The sequence below is a fragment of the Mirounga leonina genome, unplaced genomic scaffold, assembly GCF_011800145.1.
Source record: "Mirounga leonina isolate KUSES-001 unplaced genomic scaffold, KU_Mleo_1.0 Mir_153, whole genome shotgun sequence".
Classification (NCBI taxonomy): Eukaryota; Metazoa; Chordata; class Mammalia; order Carnivora; family Phocidae; genus Mirounga; species Mirounga leonina.
In genome coordinates this window covers 16,912,126-16,926,639 of record NW_023270387.1, presented here as the reverse complement: position 1 = coordinate 16,926,639, position 14,514 = coordinate 16,912,126, and the positions used below count along the sequence as shown (strand labels likewise).

General features: G+C 40.7%; 1 protein-coding gene across 2 annotated transcripts; it reads right to left on the bottom strand.

Annotated features, from left to right (window-relative positions):
* Window positions 1-1,345: 1,345 nt before the first annotated feature.
* On the bottom strand, window positions 1,346-14,234 carry SC5D (sterol-C5-desaturase). 2 transcript variants are annotated; one of them, XM_035009156.1, is made up of 5 exons: window positions 14,130-14,234; window positions 6,030-6,247; window positions 5,125-5,257; window positions 3,455-3,555; window positions 1,346-2,922 (listed from the first exon to the last, which is right to left on the bottom strand). In XM_035009156.1, exons 2-5 carry the CDS (start codon window positions 6,237-6,239, stop codon window positions 2,467-2,469), a joined length of 900 nt encoding a protein of 299 aa, XP_034865047.1. In that variant the 5' UTR covers window positions 6,240-6,247; window positions 14,130-14,234; the 3' UTR covers window positions 1,346-2,466. The 2 variants fall into 2 exon arrangements, with proteins under 2 accessions (XP_034865047.1, XP_034865048.1); XM_035009157.1 differs by lacking the exon at window positions 14,130-14,234 and adding an exon at window positions 10,004-11,236.
* Window positions 14,235-14,514: the final 280 nt, after the last annotated feature.

Sequence of the window (14,514 nt, the reverse complement as noted above, 5' to 3'; positions counted from 1 at the left end):
AAGAATAAATTATGTGAGCATGGCAAACTGGCTAGCTGTTCCAGAAAGCAGTTGCCCTGTCCTCCCAGGCACAATTAAGGCACATTTCCCAGAATCTCTGGTGATCTGAGATGGGCCATTCGACAAAGTTTTGTCCAAAGGAACATGGGTCAGGGATATGCAGGACTTTCGGGCCCTCTTCCCCTGTGGGCTCCTCCAACAAAGAAGACTCTGGAAACTGGAGACAGGCAGCCCCAAGATGGAAAGAGCATGGGTCTCAGAATGACCATGGAAAGCTGTCCACTGACCAAAACACCCACATTGGGCTTTACAAGAGAGAAAAACCTCGGGAAAGTCATGCAACTGCATCCCAATTTCCTAATGTCAAGGACTTGTAACAGTGCCCGACCAAGAGTAAAAGCTCAATAAATATTAGCTGTCATTCCCAACGGTCCAAAACCTCGGGGATGCAGCAGAAGGGGTCCTAAGAGGGAAGTGTATAGCAATACAGGCCTACATCAAGAAGCAAGAAAAATCTCAAATAAACAACCTAAACTTACACCTAAAGAAGCTAGAAAAAGAACAACAAATGAAGCCTAAAGCCAGCAGAAGGAAGGAAATACAGATGAGAGCAGGAACAAATGATCTAGAAACTAAAAGACACCATACAACAGATGAATGAAACCAGGAGCTGGTTCTTTGAAAGAATTAATAAAACTGATAAACCTCTAGCCAGACTCATCCAAAAGAAAAGAGAAAGGACCTTAATAAAGAAAATCACAAATAAGAGGAGAAATAACAACCAACACTATAGAAATACAAGGAAGAAAACATGAAAAACACCAACAAATTAGACAACCTGGAAGAAATGGATAAATTCCTAGAAACATATACACTACACCAAAGATGAGCAGGAAGAAATAGAAAACTTGAATATTAGCTGTCATTATCACAGAAAACAAAGTTTACTTATTAATTTCCTTTGGGGGGGGGCAAAGCGGAGTACTGGAGGCCGGGGGGCGGTGGTCAGTGGAAATCACCGGCTGTATCTATCAGTTACAAAACACCAACTGGTTCTCTACTATGTTTAAGTAGCTCAACACTGTAATAATAACTCAGAAAAAAGTATTTTCTTCTGGATCCCAAGCATTACATTTTATGACTGGTCTCCTGCTAAAACACTCAGATCTAATAAAGATACGAAATATAAAAAGAATGTGATACCCCCTTCTTTCTCCCCTTGACACTGAACATTTGGGGACATTTAAAAGTTCTGAAAATCCACGTCATTTCTGTAGTTTCAAATTGACACAAAATTTGTACAAAGAATACTCTGCTGTTACAATACTTAACTGATACAGTTTAATAATAGTAATAACCAACTTTTATTGATTTTACATAAATACCTTATAGAATGCCTTTTCCAAACCACGTTTTTCCAATATACTTATGCTATATAACATACAACATTTCTTTATGAAACTATTTGTTAAATCTTTTTGCACAGAAAGTGGGGAAAAGTGAGGGGAGAAGAGGGAAAATAAGATTTCAAAACTAATCTTCAGTGATCGGCCTAAATATTTGGCAATTACTTCCTTTTATAGGAAATTATAAGATGGGAACTTTGAAACATTATCAAAAGTGCAGTGCATCCATTTAATTAAAAAAGCAGTACTGTCAAATATATTACCCGGGCATCAAATTTCCCTTTCTAAATATATTCAGCTTCACATCATCTTATTAAATAATGGCTTAAAATAATAACCATCAAAATCTTTAAATAAGCCCAGATCTGGATTAAATTGTGGTAGTATCAGTATTTTTAAAAATTCTGATTTATTTTTTCATCAGTAAAATGTTAATATTTGACAACATCCCCAGAGAATAAGCTTCCTGTGTGTAGGAAGATGATAATCTTATTACACCTGCTATTAATTAGGTCATTTACTTGGCCACGAATACGTTCTATCAGATTTTTTTTTTTTTTCACACTGATGTATCCACTGGAACAAAATACTACAGGTAGTCATTATCATACCAACATTGAAGACTTAACCATTCCTGAAACAAGGAACCATGTTTATATTAGTATTTCTTTGTTATGATGCTTGGTCTTGGTATTATCAAGCACAATGTATTTTTCTTAATGAATATGGGCAGATTAAGGCAAAATGACATAACCTAGTCCCCTCAATAATTTATTCTCTATCCTTACAAAAACTGTTTTTGAGGCTATACAAGTTACAGATATGCTGGCTACAGAGACACGACACGTCCTTGAGACCAACACCTAATATGGTAAACATGAGGTTAAAATCTCGGTGTTCACAGCATTCCTTCCTTGATCTACATCACGATCATTCCTCAGCAGTACCCACAATGCGGACTCTCAAATACCATTTGCTTGCTATGTCTCTTGGTTGTATGTATGTAGATTATTTTTCCTTATTAAAAATATTTCATAATATTTAATAATAGGGCACCAATCTACTCAGTCTTTGTAAACTCCCCACTGAATAATTTTTCATTTTTACAACCATTTTCTGCATGCCTGTTGCACTTTTCTTCTGTCATCTTCTTCACATAACTAAGTGGTCCTTTCCCTTCAAAGGAGGAAGGATTTTTGAATGAGCCTCCAATTCTATCCCACAAGGTGAAATACTGTCCATAGTTATAGTCAAAGAACATGTGGTGGTCTGTATGATGGGCTGAGCCATTAATAAATGGCCTTAAAATGTGGGGAACACGGAAATCACCATCATGAATGGAAATCGTCCAGATGTTGACCAAGATGTACAAACTTAAGTAGACTACCTTGTGTAATGGGAAGATAAAAGGGTATATATGGTAAGGTAGACTCTGAAGGAAGCCATCCACAGGGTGAAAAGCATGACTTGCAAATGGAGTAGGAATCTTCCAGAGATGATGAGGTTTGTGTATGCGCTATAGAAGAAAAGAACACAGTTAAGAACCACCTTTACTTTTCAACTTGGCTTTTCATGCTCACATTGTAGAAATGACATAACTAAAAAAATCTCTTTAAATTCCACAAAATCACTTTATAAAATGCACCCCTTTACCTGAAAACAGTAACATGTTAACACAGCCCCTCCAGACCCATAAAGAACAAAAACAAAATGAACCTGGTATCTGTCAGGACTATGGCTACTCAGGTATTTAATAAGTTAGAGGAAATTCTTGGAAATAGAAAACAGAATTTGGGGGCACCTGGGTGGCTCAGTCAGTTAAATGTCTGCCTCCGGCTCAGGTCATGATCTCAGGGTCCTGGGATCGAGCCCCACTTTGGGTTCCCTGCTCAGTGGGGAGTCTGCTTTTCCCTCTGCCCCTCCACCCTGCTTGTGCATGCTCTCTCTCAAATAAATAAAATCTTAAAAACAAACTAGAAAACAGAATTTGTAACCATACACTGCTGAAATGTATATATTTTTTCTCTTTCCCCTAAAAATGACTCTACCTTATACACAAGTCTATGATGAAGGCCTCTGTGAATCCAGTAGATCAGCATGTCAGTGAAAAACAGGAAGGACAGTATACTAATAAAGAGGCGAATCCAGCCTAGGAGAGATAACAGGACATATCAGAATCAAGATCTGGCTTCCAGGACCAGAATTTATTTGGTACTTGTCCATCTAAGTGCACAAAATGTGAGCTTAGACTCAAACACTATAAACTGTTTTGGCTAATGCAATACATTATAAATTAATCTCCCTTAACTCCCTGGTATCTGCTGCTTTCCTCATTTCCCTCCCATAAAAACTTGAAGCTAAACTATGAAGGCAATTTCGAGATAGAAAAAGCATACACTTAAGGCATCTTTATTATTTAAATCTCTGAGCATAAATAACACCATTTATTTTTCCTTCATATTAATTTTCGTAAAACATATTTTTACATACTATTTTCCTGCTTAGAATTTTTATTTTCCACTAAATACCTCAAGCCTAGCGTTTACTCCATAACCCAACACTTTCTCATCTTTCCAACCTCACCTGTTCCTGTACTAAGCAGGCTGGTTTACTCAATGTCCTCCCAACATCTTGAAAGTCTTACCTCTGTACCTTGACTTGTTCTGTTCCAGGTATCTAGAACACTAGTTCTCCTTTTATTTTTACTCATAATCCTACCCACTTTTCAAGGCCTAGCCAATTCATCACCCTACTGTATAATTTTTGTTCCTTCCTTCAAATATCTTACTTGGACAACAGGTGTGTTGGTGCAAGCAAGCCTGGGTTCCAGTCCCAGATCCACCACTTCCCTGCTGAATGACCTAGGCAAGTTACTGTACATTAATTTACTCACCTATAAAAGGAACACGTCATAGAACTGATGTGGAATAAAACAGACTGATACATGTGAAAAGCTTAGAACTGTAGCTGGTACGTAATAACACTCAATAAATGTTAACTACTATTCTTACTTTCTAATACTAGATACTAGAGATGTATCTTCATTAAATAATTTCAGAATTTCACAAAAATTTAGTTTAGGCACTGCAGGGCTATCTATAATAGAAAAAAAGGAATGATCTAAAGGTCTAAAAAATTGGGGATCATTTAAATAAACTATGGATATCTACACAATGTGATACTATAATATACTATATAATGTCAGTATTTACTGACATGAAAATATGGGCATATATACTACTAAGGAAAAAAAAAATCAAAGTCCAAACCAGTTTATATGGTAGGGCTTCATTTTTGTAACAAATAATGAAGTAGACAGGCATAGAAAAGTGGAAAGATATATGTCAAAAGAGGTAGTTTCTAGGTAGCAGGATAGTGGATTTTAAAACTCTGTCTTTTCTGATTTTTTCTAATTATCATGTACTACTTGAGTTTTTTGTTTTGTTTTGTTTTTAGAGTCTGAATTCAATAAAGAGAATAGTGAATGAATGCAAAGGTCTCTCTGATCATATTCAGCTTTCCCTGGGCACAATTCCATCTACAACCAATACTTTAAAATTGATAGATTAGGAAATGTATGTATGTGGCAAGACATAGTACACAAAAACAGAGCATTAAAAACAATTAAACAACTGGCAATTATTTTCAAAGAAAAAAAGAGGCAGATTGGTTCTTTAGAGAAGCCACTCTGTGCCTGACGTTCATATTATTAACTTACCACTGGGAAACTCTCCTACGTCATCATATAATTTGCTGTAACCTTTTAACTCCAGCAGGAACAGTGACACAGTGGGAATACTAATCCAGGGCAATGACTGGACAGTAAACGTAATCTCTCTATAGACTTGATTCTGAAAATGAAATGGCCAGTACTTAAAAATCACAAAATCTGTGTTAAACACACACCAGCATAAAATCATCTTGGATTTTTACAATCTCTTTTATATGAAGGAGCTTGCCGCCAAACTGTTTCTGTGAAAATGGCAATAAGTGGTAATGAGTGTGTAAGGAGAACATTCCTTTTGTAAAGAGCAAAGGCAATAAATACTTTAAATTCTGAAACTTTCTCTCTTTCCCACAAAATCTGCATGCTAGATTTCTATTTATGGATTAATCATGTCTTTCACGAATAATGTCCATCCCCAACCCTCTATTCATTTTTTTTTTTCAGTCCTTGGGAGTCACTGATAAATACAAATAACTGGAGTAGAAAAATGATTGTAAACAAGTCTACAATCTCCTATCTAGTCAAAAAATGGGTACGTAGTAAAAACATGTTTTCAGTTTGTGGAAGTCAAACATTAAAACAATTACACAAATGTGTGCATTTATTTATTCATCACTATTAGCAAAGAAATTCATTCCTATGTATCTAGGAAGACACAAGACACTTATAATTAAAAAAAAACAAATAACAAAAAAGAAAGTTGGGTTCATTTATTTGTTTAAATTAAGAGAAGGAGAGAGGGGATTAGCCCTACCAAAAACATCTAACCCATCTGAGGCTGGTTGCAAAAATTTTTACTTAATGGCTATAACCAGTTTAATTTGAAAATCTCACATACAAATACCTATTATTTTTACTGTAACAGTAGTTAAAAAGTAGGTAAGAAAATCACTTACCTTTAAAAATTGTGGATGCTTCATCAATGAATGATCATAGACAAAATAATAGCTCAGTGTTGCAAAGAAGAAATAAAGGATATAAGCACCAAGATTTGTTACAATCAGGAGACTAATAGTTTGTCGGAAGATGTCATCCTCAGACCATGAGGCTGGATAGAAGTATGGTGTAAAAAAATAATAATCTGCAGCATTGAGTACAAGATCCATCTTAGCCCCTAAAGGATAAACATGTGCAACAATTATTTACCCTTGCTGATAGTTCCCAATGCAAAAAACCTGGAAAAATTATACAAGAAGTTCCTGCTTTAATAAGCACTTACAGTATAATTCTGTGGCTAGCTACCAGAATCCCTGAAATGCCATCGTTAGAGCCAGAAGGGATCTTAAATATCATCTCTAGTCCAATCTCTTCATATTATACCCGGGGACATCAAAGCTCAGAGAAACTGAGGCCCAGAAAGTTTTTTTTCTCTAACATCCAGCTGATAAATGGCATCAATGTAGATCTAATGCCATCTTTGTGTTCTTTTCCAATGTCTCCTACGGCCACGTGGCAAGTAGTAAAGATGTGGAACGCAGGGCAGTAGATACTCAGATGTTCACTCCTTCGGCTACAAGTTTCAGTGGTACGTCTCTTCTGATTTCAGAGAGTTTTCCTTCAGTGCTGAGACTGAAAGATAAATTTGCTAGATGGATCTATGCTGCCACCTCAGGGACTATCTGTTCTTGTGACAGAAGGAAAGGCCACTCCCATCGACAGAACAAAAGGGGACAGATTCTTGACAGTAAGAACGAGAAGACACTTACTCCTCTCCCCCCAGTCAATACTCCAGATTGGGGGCTGGCAACTGCCAACTTGTAACTAAAAGTTCGAGGAGGAGAATGCACAAACGGGTTGTCTGCGAATAACTTAAAATTTTCAATTGCCTTCAGTCCAGCCTGCCTGGAGCTTGGCTCACCTGTATGTGTTAGTGAACTAGCCTGAAGATTTTTGCCCAGGTATTTTGTGAGGCTCATTCAAACACTGTGGACATGAATATATACTGAGATATCATTTCTTTGCTATTGGATTAATGAACATCCTACAGTTTGGTGATGTTCTCTGCTGGTACGGTTGTATGGAAATAGGCACAATCCTACACTGCTGTGGGCTTGCCAAGTGACGCAGTTCCTATGCAGAGCATTTAACAGTATGCTACTACCACGGTATTCCATACCGCTGCAGATTTATTCAGCACTCAGGCTGTCATCTGCTATTATCTCAGCTAATTCATCAGGGTTATGTTCAGCTGTTTCATGATCAGCAGAATCATTTTCACCATACTTTCAGACATTTTTCACTACATGGCTTCCTAAATTTCTGGCCCCTCCCGTCTTAACACTAACGTTTGTCCTCAGTAGAGCAGTTCTTCATGATATATCCTTGCTTGTTGCCTGATCAACAAAGCAATCAGTGGCATTTATTTACATTCTTGTTGTCAAATCCACTTAATCAAAACATGGTTAGCATCTTCATTTTCTCTCCTGGGCTGTGCTTTCCCATTTTTCATTAGTTCTTGGTCCTCACCACTGGTGTAAAACTTCAGCAATCTGTTTTTCCGGTCTCTAAGTCACACGGGGTGGTAATGCCCACGCTGTCTTCCTCAGTAGGAGGGCTCACAGACAACAGGCACAAGCTCCTACAAGAACTCCATGTCTGTATGGGGCAGGGGCTCAGTCGTCAAGCGTCTGCCTTCGGCTCAGGTCATGACCCCGGGGTCCTGAGATCGAGCCCCGCATCCAGCTCCCTGCTCCACGGGAAGCCTGCTTCTCCCTCTCCCACTCCCCCTGCTTGTGTTCCCTCTCTCACTGTGTCTCTCTCTGTCAAATAAATGAATAAAATCTTTAAAAAAATAAATAAATAAAAAGTGATCAACAGGGGCGCCTGGGTGGCTCAGTCGTTAAGCATCTGCCTTCGGCTCAGGTCATGATCCCAGGGTCCTGGGATTGAGCCCCGCATCGGGCTCCCTGCTTGGCGGGAAGCCTGCTTCTCCCTCTCCCACTCCCTCTGCTGTGTTCCCTCTCTCGCTGTGTCTCTCTCTGTCAAATAAATAAAATCTTAAAAAAAAAAAAAAAAAAGAACTCCATGTCTGTGCCATTCCTAATGACGGATGCTTCCATTCATTCTGTTATTCAGATGGGCTATCTTTAACTATTTAAAACAATATTTCCATCTGCAATTAAACCCAAAGTAACAAAAATAGTCCCCGCAAAGAGCAGAGGTAGGGATATCTGACAGGTGCGCCAACACACAGTGGGCACCTCAGTCAGCTGGAGAAAGCGTGTGTCATCAAATGAGTTTGAGCGCCAGCCTTTAAAAAACAAAAACTTCTAGTTTTTCAGGGCTTTTCAGACTTTGAAACTGTGGCTAAGGGACTGTGGCCGTGCCTTTGTGTGACTTCATTGTCGTTTAACTCATGTATAAGCATTTGGATAGATTCTCACCTTATGCAATTTAAAACAATGCAACAATGATTAATCCAATACTGCATATATTTCTACAAGCAGAAGAGCTATGGCAAAGATCAAATGCGTCGGTAACTTTGGCAGACACTGCTAAATTGCTCTGCATGGGAGCTGCGTCACTTTGCAAGTCCACAGCAGTGTACGATCGTGCCTATATCCCTACAACCTTACCAAAAGAGAATATCATCAAACTTCAGGATGTTCGTTAATCTGATGGCAAAGAAATGATATCTCAGTATATAATTTATCTTTTTCTTAATATGAGTGAGGTTGAGCATCATTCCATATATTTAGCATAATTTATATATTTTTTTCTTTTTTTTTTTAGATTTTTTTTATTCATTTGAGAGAGAGCACAAGCAGGAAGAGAGGCAGAGGGAGAGGGAGAAGCAGACTCCCCGCTGAGTCTGGAGCCTGACGTAGGGCTCAATCCCAGGACCTGGAGATCATGACCTGAGCTGAAGGCAGACACTTAATCATCTGAGCAACCCAGGCGCCCCAATTTATATTTTTTTCAGTGAAATTACGTTTTTATCCTTTGCCCATTTTCCCACTGGGTTTTTAGTTTCTTAAAATCAAATTCTAGAAGTTCTTTATTTATTAAGAGTGTTATCCTTGTTTGTGATATGAGTTGCAAGCATTTTTTTCCCCTCACTTTGTCATGGAAAGGTTTTTTTAAATATATATTTTTTATTTATTCATTTGAGAGAGAAGGAAAGAGAAAGCGCACAAGCAGGGGGACGGCAGGCAGAGGGAGAAGCAGGCTCCCCACTGAGCAAGGAGCCTGATGTGGGACTCGATCCCAGGACCCCGGGATCATAACCTGAGCCGAAGGCAGTCACTTAACCAACTGAGCCACCCAGGAGTCCCTGTCATGGAAGGTTTTAATTAACTAATGTCAAATGCCAGATATTAACATATATCCTTCATTATACATTGTTAATTCATTTAAATAACAAGTATCAAGCACTACACTAGGTAATGAGCATACAAATATTGAAAAGATACAGTCTAAATCCATCTGAAAGGTAAGGCAACTACAGAAACAATTACATCAATACACGTGCTATAATAAAGGTATATACACAAATTCTATATAATCAGAAAAGACAACACAACTACAACAGCTTATAGTAGAAGGCTTCATAGTGACAAGAGCTGACTCTGGCTTTAAAGGACTTTATCAGAAAGAAAAGGTCAGGGATGGCCATTTCAAACAGAAATAACAACTTGCAGTTTACCTGGTGGCTCAGCTGGTTAAGTGTCTAACTCTTGGTTTCGGCTCAGGTCATGATCTCCAGGGTGGTGGGATGGAGCCTCAAGTCCCCGCCCGTGCTCGGCGGGGAGTCTACTTGAAGATTATCTCCCTCTGACCCTCCCCCCACTAAAATAAATAAATAAATCTAAAAAAAATAAATAACAACTTGCAAAGGCATGGAAAAAGTCGTGGTACATTCGTGACTCACTGGGTGTCGCTGGTGGGTGCCAAACAGTGTGACAGGGGTGAAGTAGAGGGGGTGGAAACTGTTCCAGGATAAACCTGGTAAAAGGAAACTGGTGTCAGGCTGTGAAGAGCTGTTGCCCTGCTAGGGAATCTGACTCTCCCTGATAACACGACGGGGAGCTACTAAAGGTTGCTGAGCAGGAAAGACGTTCTAATCAGACCCATATTTCATAGAAACCACTCCATTAGGAATATGAGTATTGATGAGCAGAAGAGAGAGAGACTACTTTGGTTGCTCCCGCGGTAGACTGACTAGCTCAGCAGCTCTGAGAACACACGTGCACCTACACCGGAGACTTAGCAACTAAAACCCCACAGGGCTTGATGACCAATTAAATACTGGAATGTGAACGAGGGAGAAATCTAGGATGGCTGTGAGATTTTAGCTGGCCTGAGTGGATGGTGATGTCACCAGAATCAAAAGAGGGAATGCTGGGAGAGCTGGTAGCTGGTAGTCCCCACAGGAACAGGGGCGCATAAGGAATGAGGGATTCAGTTTGGGTCTTAAATCTAAGTAAGCAGAGACTAATAAGCTTTAAGTCTATGCTTACTCTTAGACATAAGCAGGAGACTACATACAAATATGAATCTGAAGTTCCAAAGTGAGCTTGTAGTAGTTGAAACTGAAGCCATAAGGAGTAGAGACTGCCTTGAGAGATCATGTAGCAAAGAAAGCAGGCAAAGTAATAGCAGGAAACAAACAGTCTGAAACAACCTAACGACTGGAGAAGGATCTTGTGACACCACTAAAGGTGGGTTAAGAGTTTGCAGCCTGATCTGGATGTTACCTTGTGTCCCATAGCCCTAAATCAATACAGTACAGACAAGACTGCACAATGCAGCCCAAACCAACTCAAACAGTAACTAAGACTCTTATTTATTCAACCTTTAATATCAGATGCAAGTAATAACTTTCAAAAGATCTCAGTCCTTAACTTCAAGAAACTCTTTAGTTTTGCTTTTATCTGAAGACCATGCTACTTGTGTTAATTTGTATATTCCCCAGACATAATTGCTGTTACAGTAAACCAGTGCCTGGAAGGGAGGAAGAAATGTACTTCAGTCAATCTAGAGGCAGTTTAGATACTGTGAAATAAAACCTTTTTTAACTGTTTTTAGAATTTTGCTTTCAATTAATTCTATTTGTTGAATGTAATAATTAAATATTCATAAATATATCACTATACTTTCTGACATCTAACAAAAAATCTTCTGAAATCAGGAACAATATGACCTCAAAATTGCATTTCAAATTTGAAGTTTATATTCAAACCCACATCTGTAAAATTATAGAATTGTTGTTAAGGTTTAGAGACTAAGTCCCTAGTGTTTGGGCACCATCTGACAGAGAATTTAGTCAATAAACAGGAGCTATTATTATTGCTGTTATGGGGCCAAAGCTGAGTCAAAATTACTTTAACCTAAGGGAGAAAAAGGTGTCATTTGATTTTTCTTTGAAAAATAATTGGTGATATCTAATATCAATATTTACTATACACTTGGTACCATAAATATTAGCTCCTTCAACACTTTCAAGAAATCCTAAGAGGTAGGTACTAGTGTTACGGATAAAGAAGCTGGGCACAGGAATCTGGGTCATCTGGGTGGCTCAGCCAGTTAACCGTCTGCCTTCGGCTCAGGTCATGATCCCAGCGTCCCAGGATTGAGACCCATGTTGGGCTCCCTGATCAGCAGGAAGTCTGCTTCTCCCTTTGCCCCTCACCCAGCTCGTGCTCTCTCTCTCTCTCTCAAATAAATAAGTAAATAAAATCTTTAAAGATTTTCAAGTAATCTGCTTGGGATCATCAAGTACATAAATGCTGGGGCTGGAACTCAGACACATGCAGTCTGGTTACAAAGTCCCAAAGTTTGTTTAAGTTTTTATTTATTTATTTGAGAGAGAGAAAAAAAGAGAGAGAGCACACGCACACACAAGCAGGGGGAGCGGCAGACAGAGAGAGGGAGAAGCAGGCTCCCGGCTGAGCAGGGAGCCCAATGTGGGACTCTATCCCAGGACCCTGAGATCAAGACCTGAGCCAAAGGCAGATGCCCAACCTAGTGAACCACCCAGGTGCCCCTCAAAGTCCCAAGTTCTTAAACCAAGACTTGAACCAATTTCGACTGCCTCTTCATCACTATCTCAACTCTTCAGCTCCTTAATTTTTTAAATTCTCAGTGACTACAAACTCACAATTTTGCATATAATTTTAAGGCGTTTATACCTCCTTAGGTCAGGGCTCCACAGACCCTAAGTTAAATATCCCTGACTAAAACAAAAGCTTGTATTATTTTACCTTTATAGAAACAAAGAAAACTTTTTCATAAAACACAGTTATTAATAAAACACAATTAAGCTAGAATAACTGAGTCTACTATTACTTTGGCTTTACTTTAAAAGTATTGATAATAATAGTTCACATTTGTTGAGAACCAGGTATTATTTAAAAGCATTTTTTATGTATCACCTCGCTTAATTCTCACAACCCTACGAGGTAGGTAGAGGTAGGTATTTCTATAACTCCTACTTTATAAATAGGGAAACTGAGGGCAGGAGTATTTAAATAACTTGTCAAGTACCAAGTTACACCTGGGACCGTATATTCCAGAGTCTGTTCTGTCAGCTTCGACATTATGTTATCTCTCAACTTGTATACATACAGATGGGGAATTCTGAGTATCTCATGCTAATTACATTACATAATGAATGGAAAAGCATTCCATAAGTGATCAAGGATCATGTATTTATCTTTTTTTAGATGCTCATCATTAGAAACCTAAACACAGGGGCGCCTGGGTGGCTCAGTTGGTTAAGCGACTGCCTTCGGCTCAGGTCATGATCCTGGAGTCCCGGGATCGAGTCCCGCATCGGGCTCCCTGCTCGGTGGGGGGTCTGCTTCTCCCTCTGACCCTCCTCCCTCTCATGCTCTCTGTCTCTCATTCTGTCTCAAATAAATAAATAAAATCTTAAAAAAAAAAAAAAAAGAAACCTAAACACACACACACACACACAACGACGGTGATATAAAGACAGGTAACCTGCCGGAAGGTTTTGGTTAAAAATATCTGGCTACCACAAGCTTTCCAGGTTGGAAACTTTTCGTACTGACACTTGGAACTTCACCCATCTATACCACCTCCAAATCCATTCTGCTATAACATGTGGATTGCCAGTAGACATGATGTTTTCCTTTTACGATGCTAACCTAAAAGATTAGTCCTCTTCCCTTTTAGTCTTCCTTCTCAAACCGCGGACTGTTGTCCTCCCATCTTTTTTTTTTTTTTTTTAAAGATTTTATTTATTTATTTGAGACAGAGAGAATGAGAGACAGAGAACACATGAGAGGGGATAGGGTCAGAGGACGAAGTAGACTCCCTGCCGAGCAGGGAGCCCGATGCGGGACTCGATCCAGGGACTCCAGGATCATGACCTGAGCCAAGGCAGTCGCTTAACCAACTGAGCCACCCAGGCGCCCTCCTCCCATCTTAATTACGTTGCAGTAACTAGGGTTTGCGCTGTAATGGTCAGGAGGTCACAGCCTAATTTCTTTGCCCCTTTAAAAGAGAAAAATCCCTCCAACACAGAAGGATATCCGTCTCAAAGTAAAGCATTAGTGTTCGCTGGACCGACTTCCTTGGATGAGCGCTCTGCAATAGCCAGCATCACACATTTCGTTTTCTGCACGCCCATCTTTGTGCCTGTTTATTTCACGTGCGGGCCTCCTCGGCGCCCCGAAACCTCGTCCGGCCGGGCAGAGCCCCCACCCCCACCCCACCCAGGCCTCCGGGACAGCGGGTGTCCCCTGAGCCCCGCACTCGACGCACCACGGCCCGCGCCGGCTTCCGGGATGCCCGGCTGCCTGCCAATCCCTGCCGCCGGTCACCGATAGCCCAGCGCCCGCCGAGAGCCTGACACTCAGGCGGCGTTCCACCCACGCCCGCCGCTAGTCGGAAAAGGAAAGGCCGGCCGCACATCTTCCCCACCTGGGACCCATCCTGCTGATTGTTCCCCATCCACTTTCCTCCCCGCTCCTCGCCCGTCCCCCTCAGGTGTATTCCGCCTCCTCTTCCCGCCCTCCAGCCACCCCTACCTCCAGAGGGTCTGTGGCCGACTCGGCCTCCGCGGGGACCTAGGCTGCGGGGACCACTGGGCGGCCGGCGGTGGTCAGCCAGCGGGCCAAGCCTGGAGGGGCGGAGCCACGCACACGCTCCTAGCGGCAGACGCCGCCAGCCAATCAGGGGCCGGCGGCATAAGCTGATATGACGGCAGATCGCGCGACTTGGCTGCGCGCGGCTCTCAGTGGTCACGTGGGCGCCGCGTGCTCGGCCACGCCCCCATCGTCCTCTCGTTGGAAGGAAGGGCGGGACCCCGGTTCAGGTACTGAAGCGGCGGAGGCTGGAGTTTCAGGTTTTGTTTTTGTTTGCTTTTCAGCTGCCACTGCGGGTGTAGTTCGGAGTCTTGCACGAAGCAGGTTT

What these genes read in the sequence shown, in the direction of transcription:
- SC5D (XM_035009156.1), bottom strand. Translation starts at nt 6,239, where the DNA reads ATGGATCTTGTACTCAATGCTGCAGATTATTATTTTTTTACACCATAC. An exon ending in AGCATCCACAATTTTTAAAG is followed by an intron (nt 5,258 to 6,029) that starts GTAAGTGATTTT and finishes TTTCATTTTCAG; the next exon opens with AATCAAGTCTATAGAGAGAT. An exon ending in ATCATAGACTTGTGTATAAG is followed by an intron (nt 2,923 to 3,454) that starts GTAGAGTCATTT and finishes TTTCTTCTATAG; the next exon opens with CGCATACACAAACCTCATCA.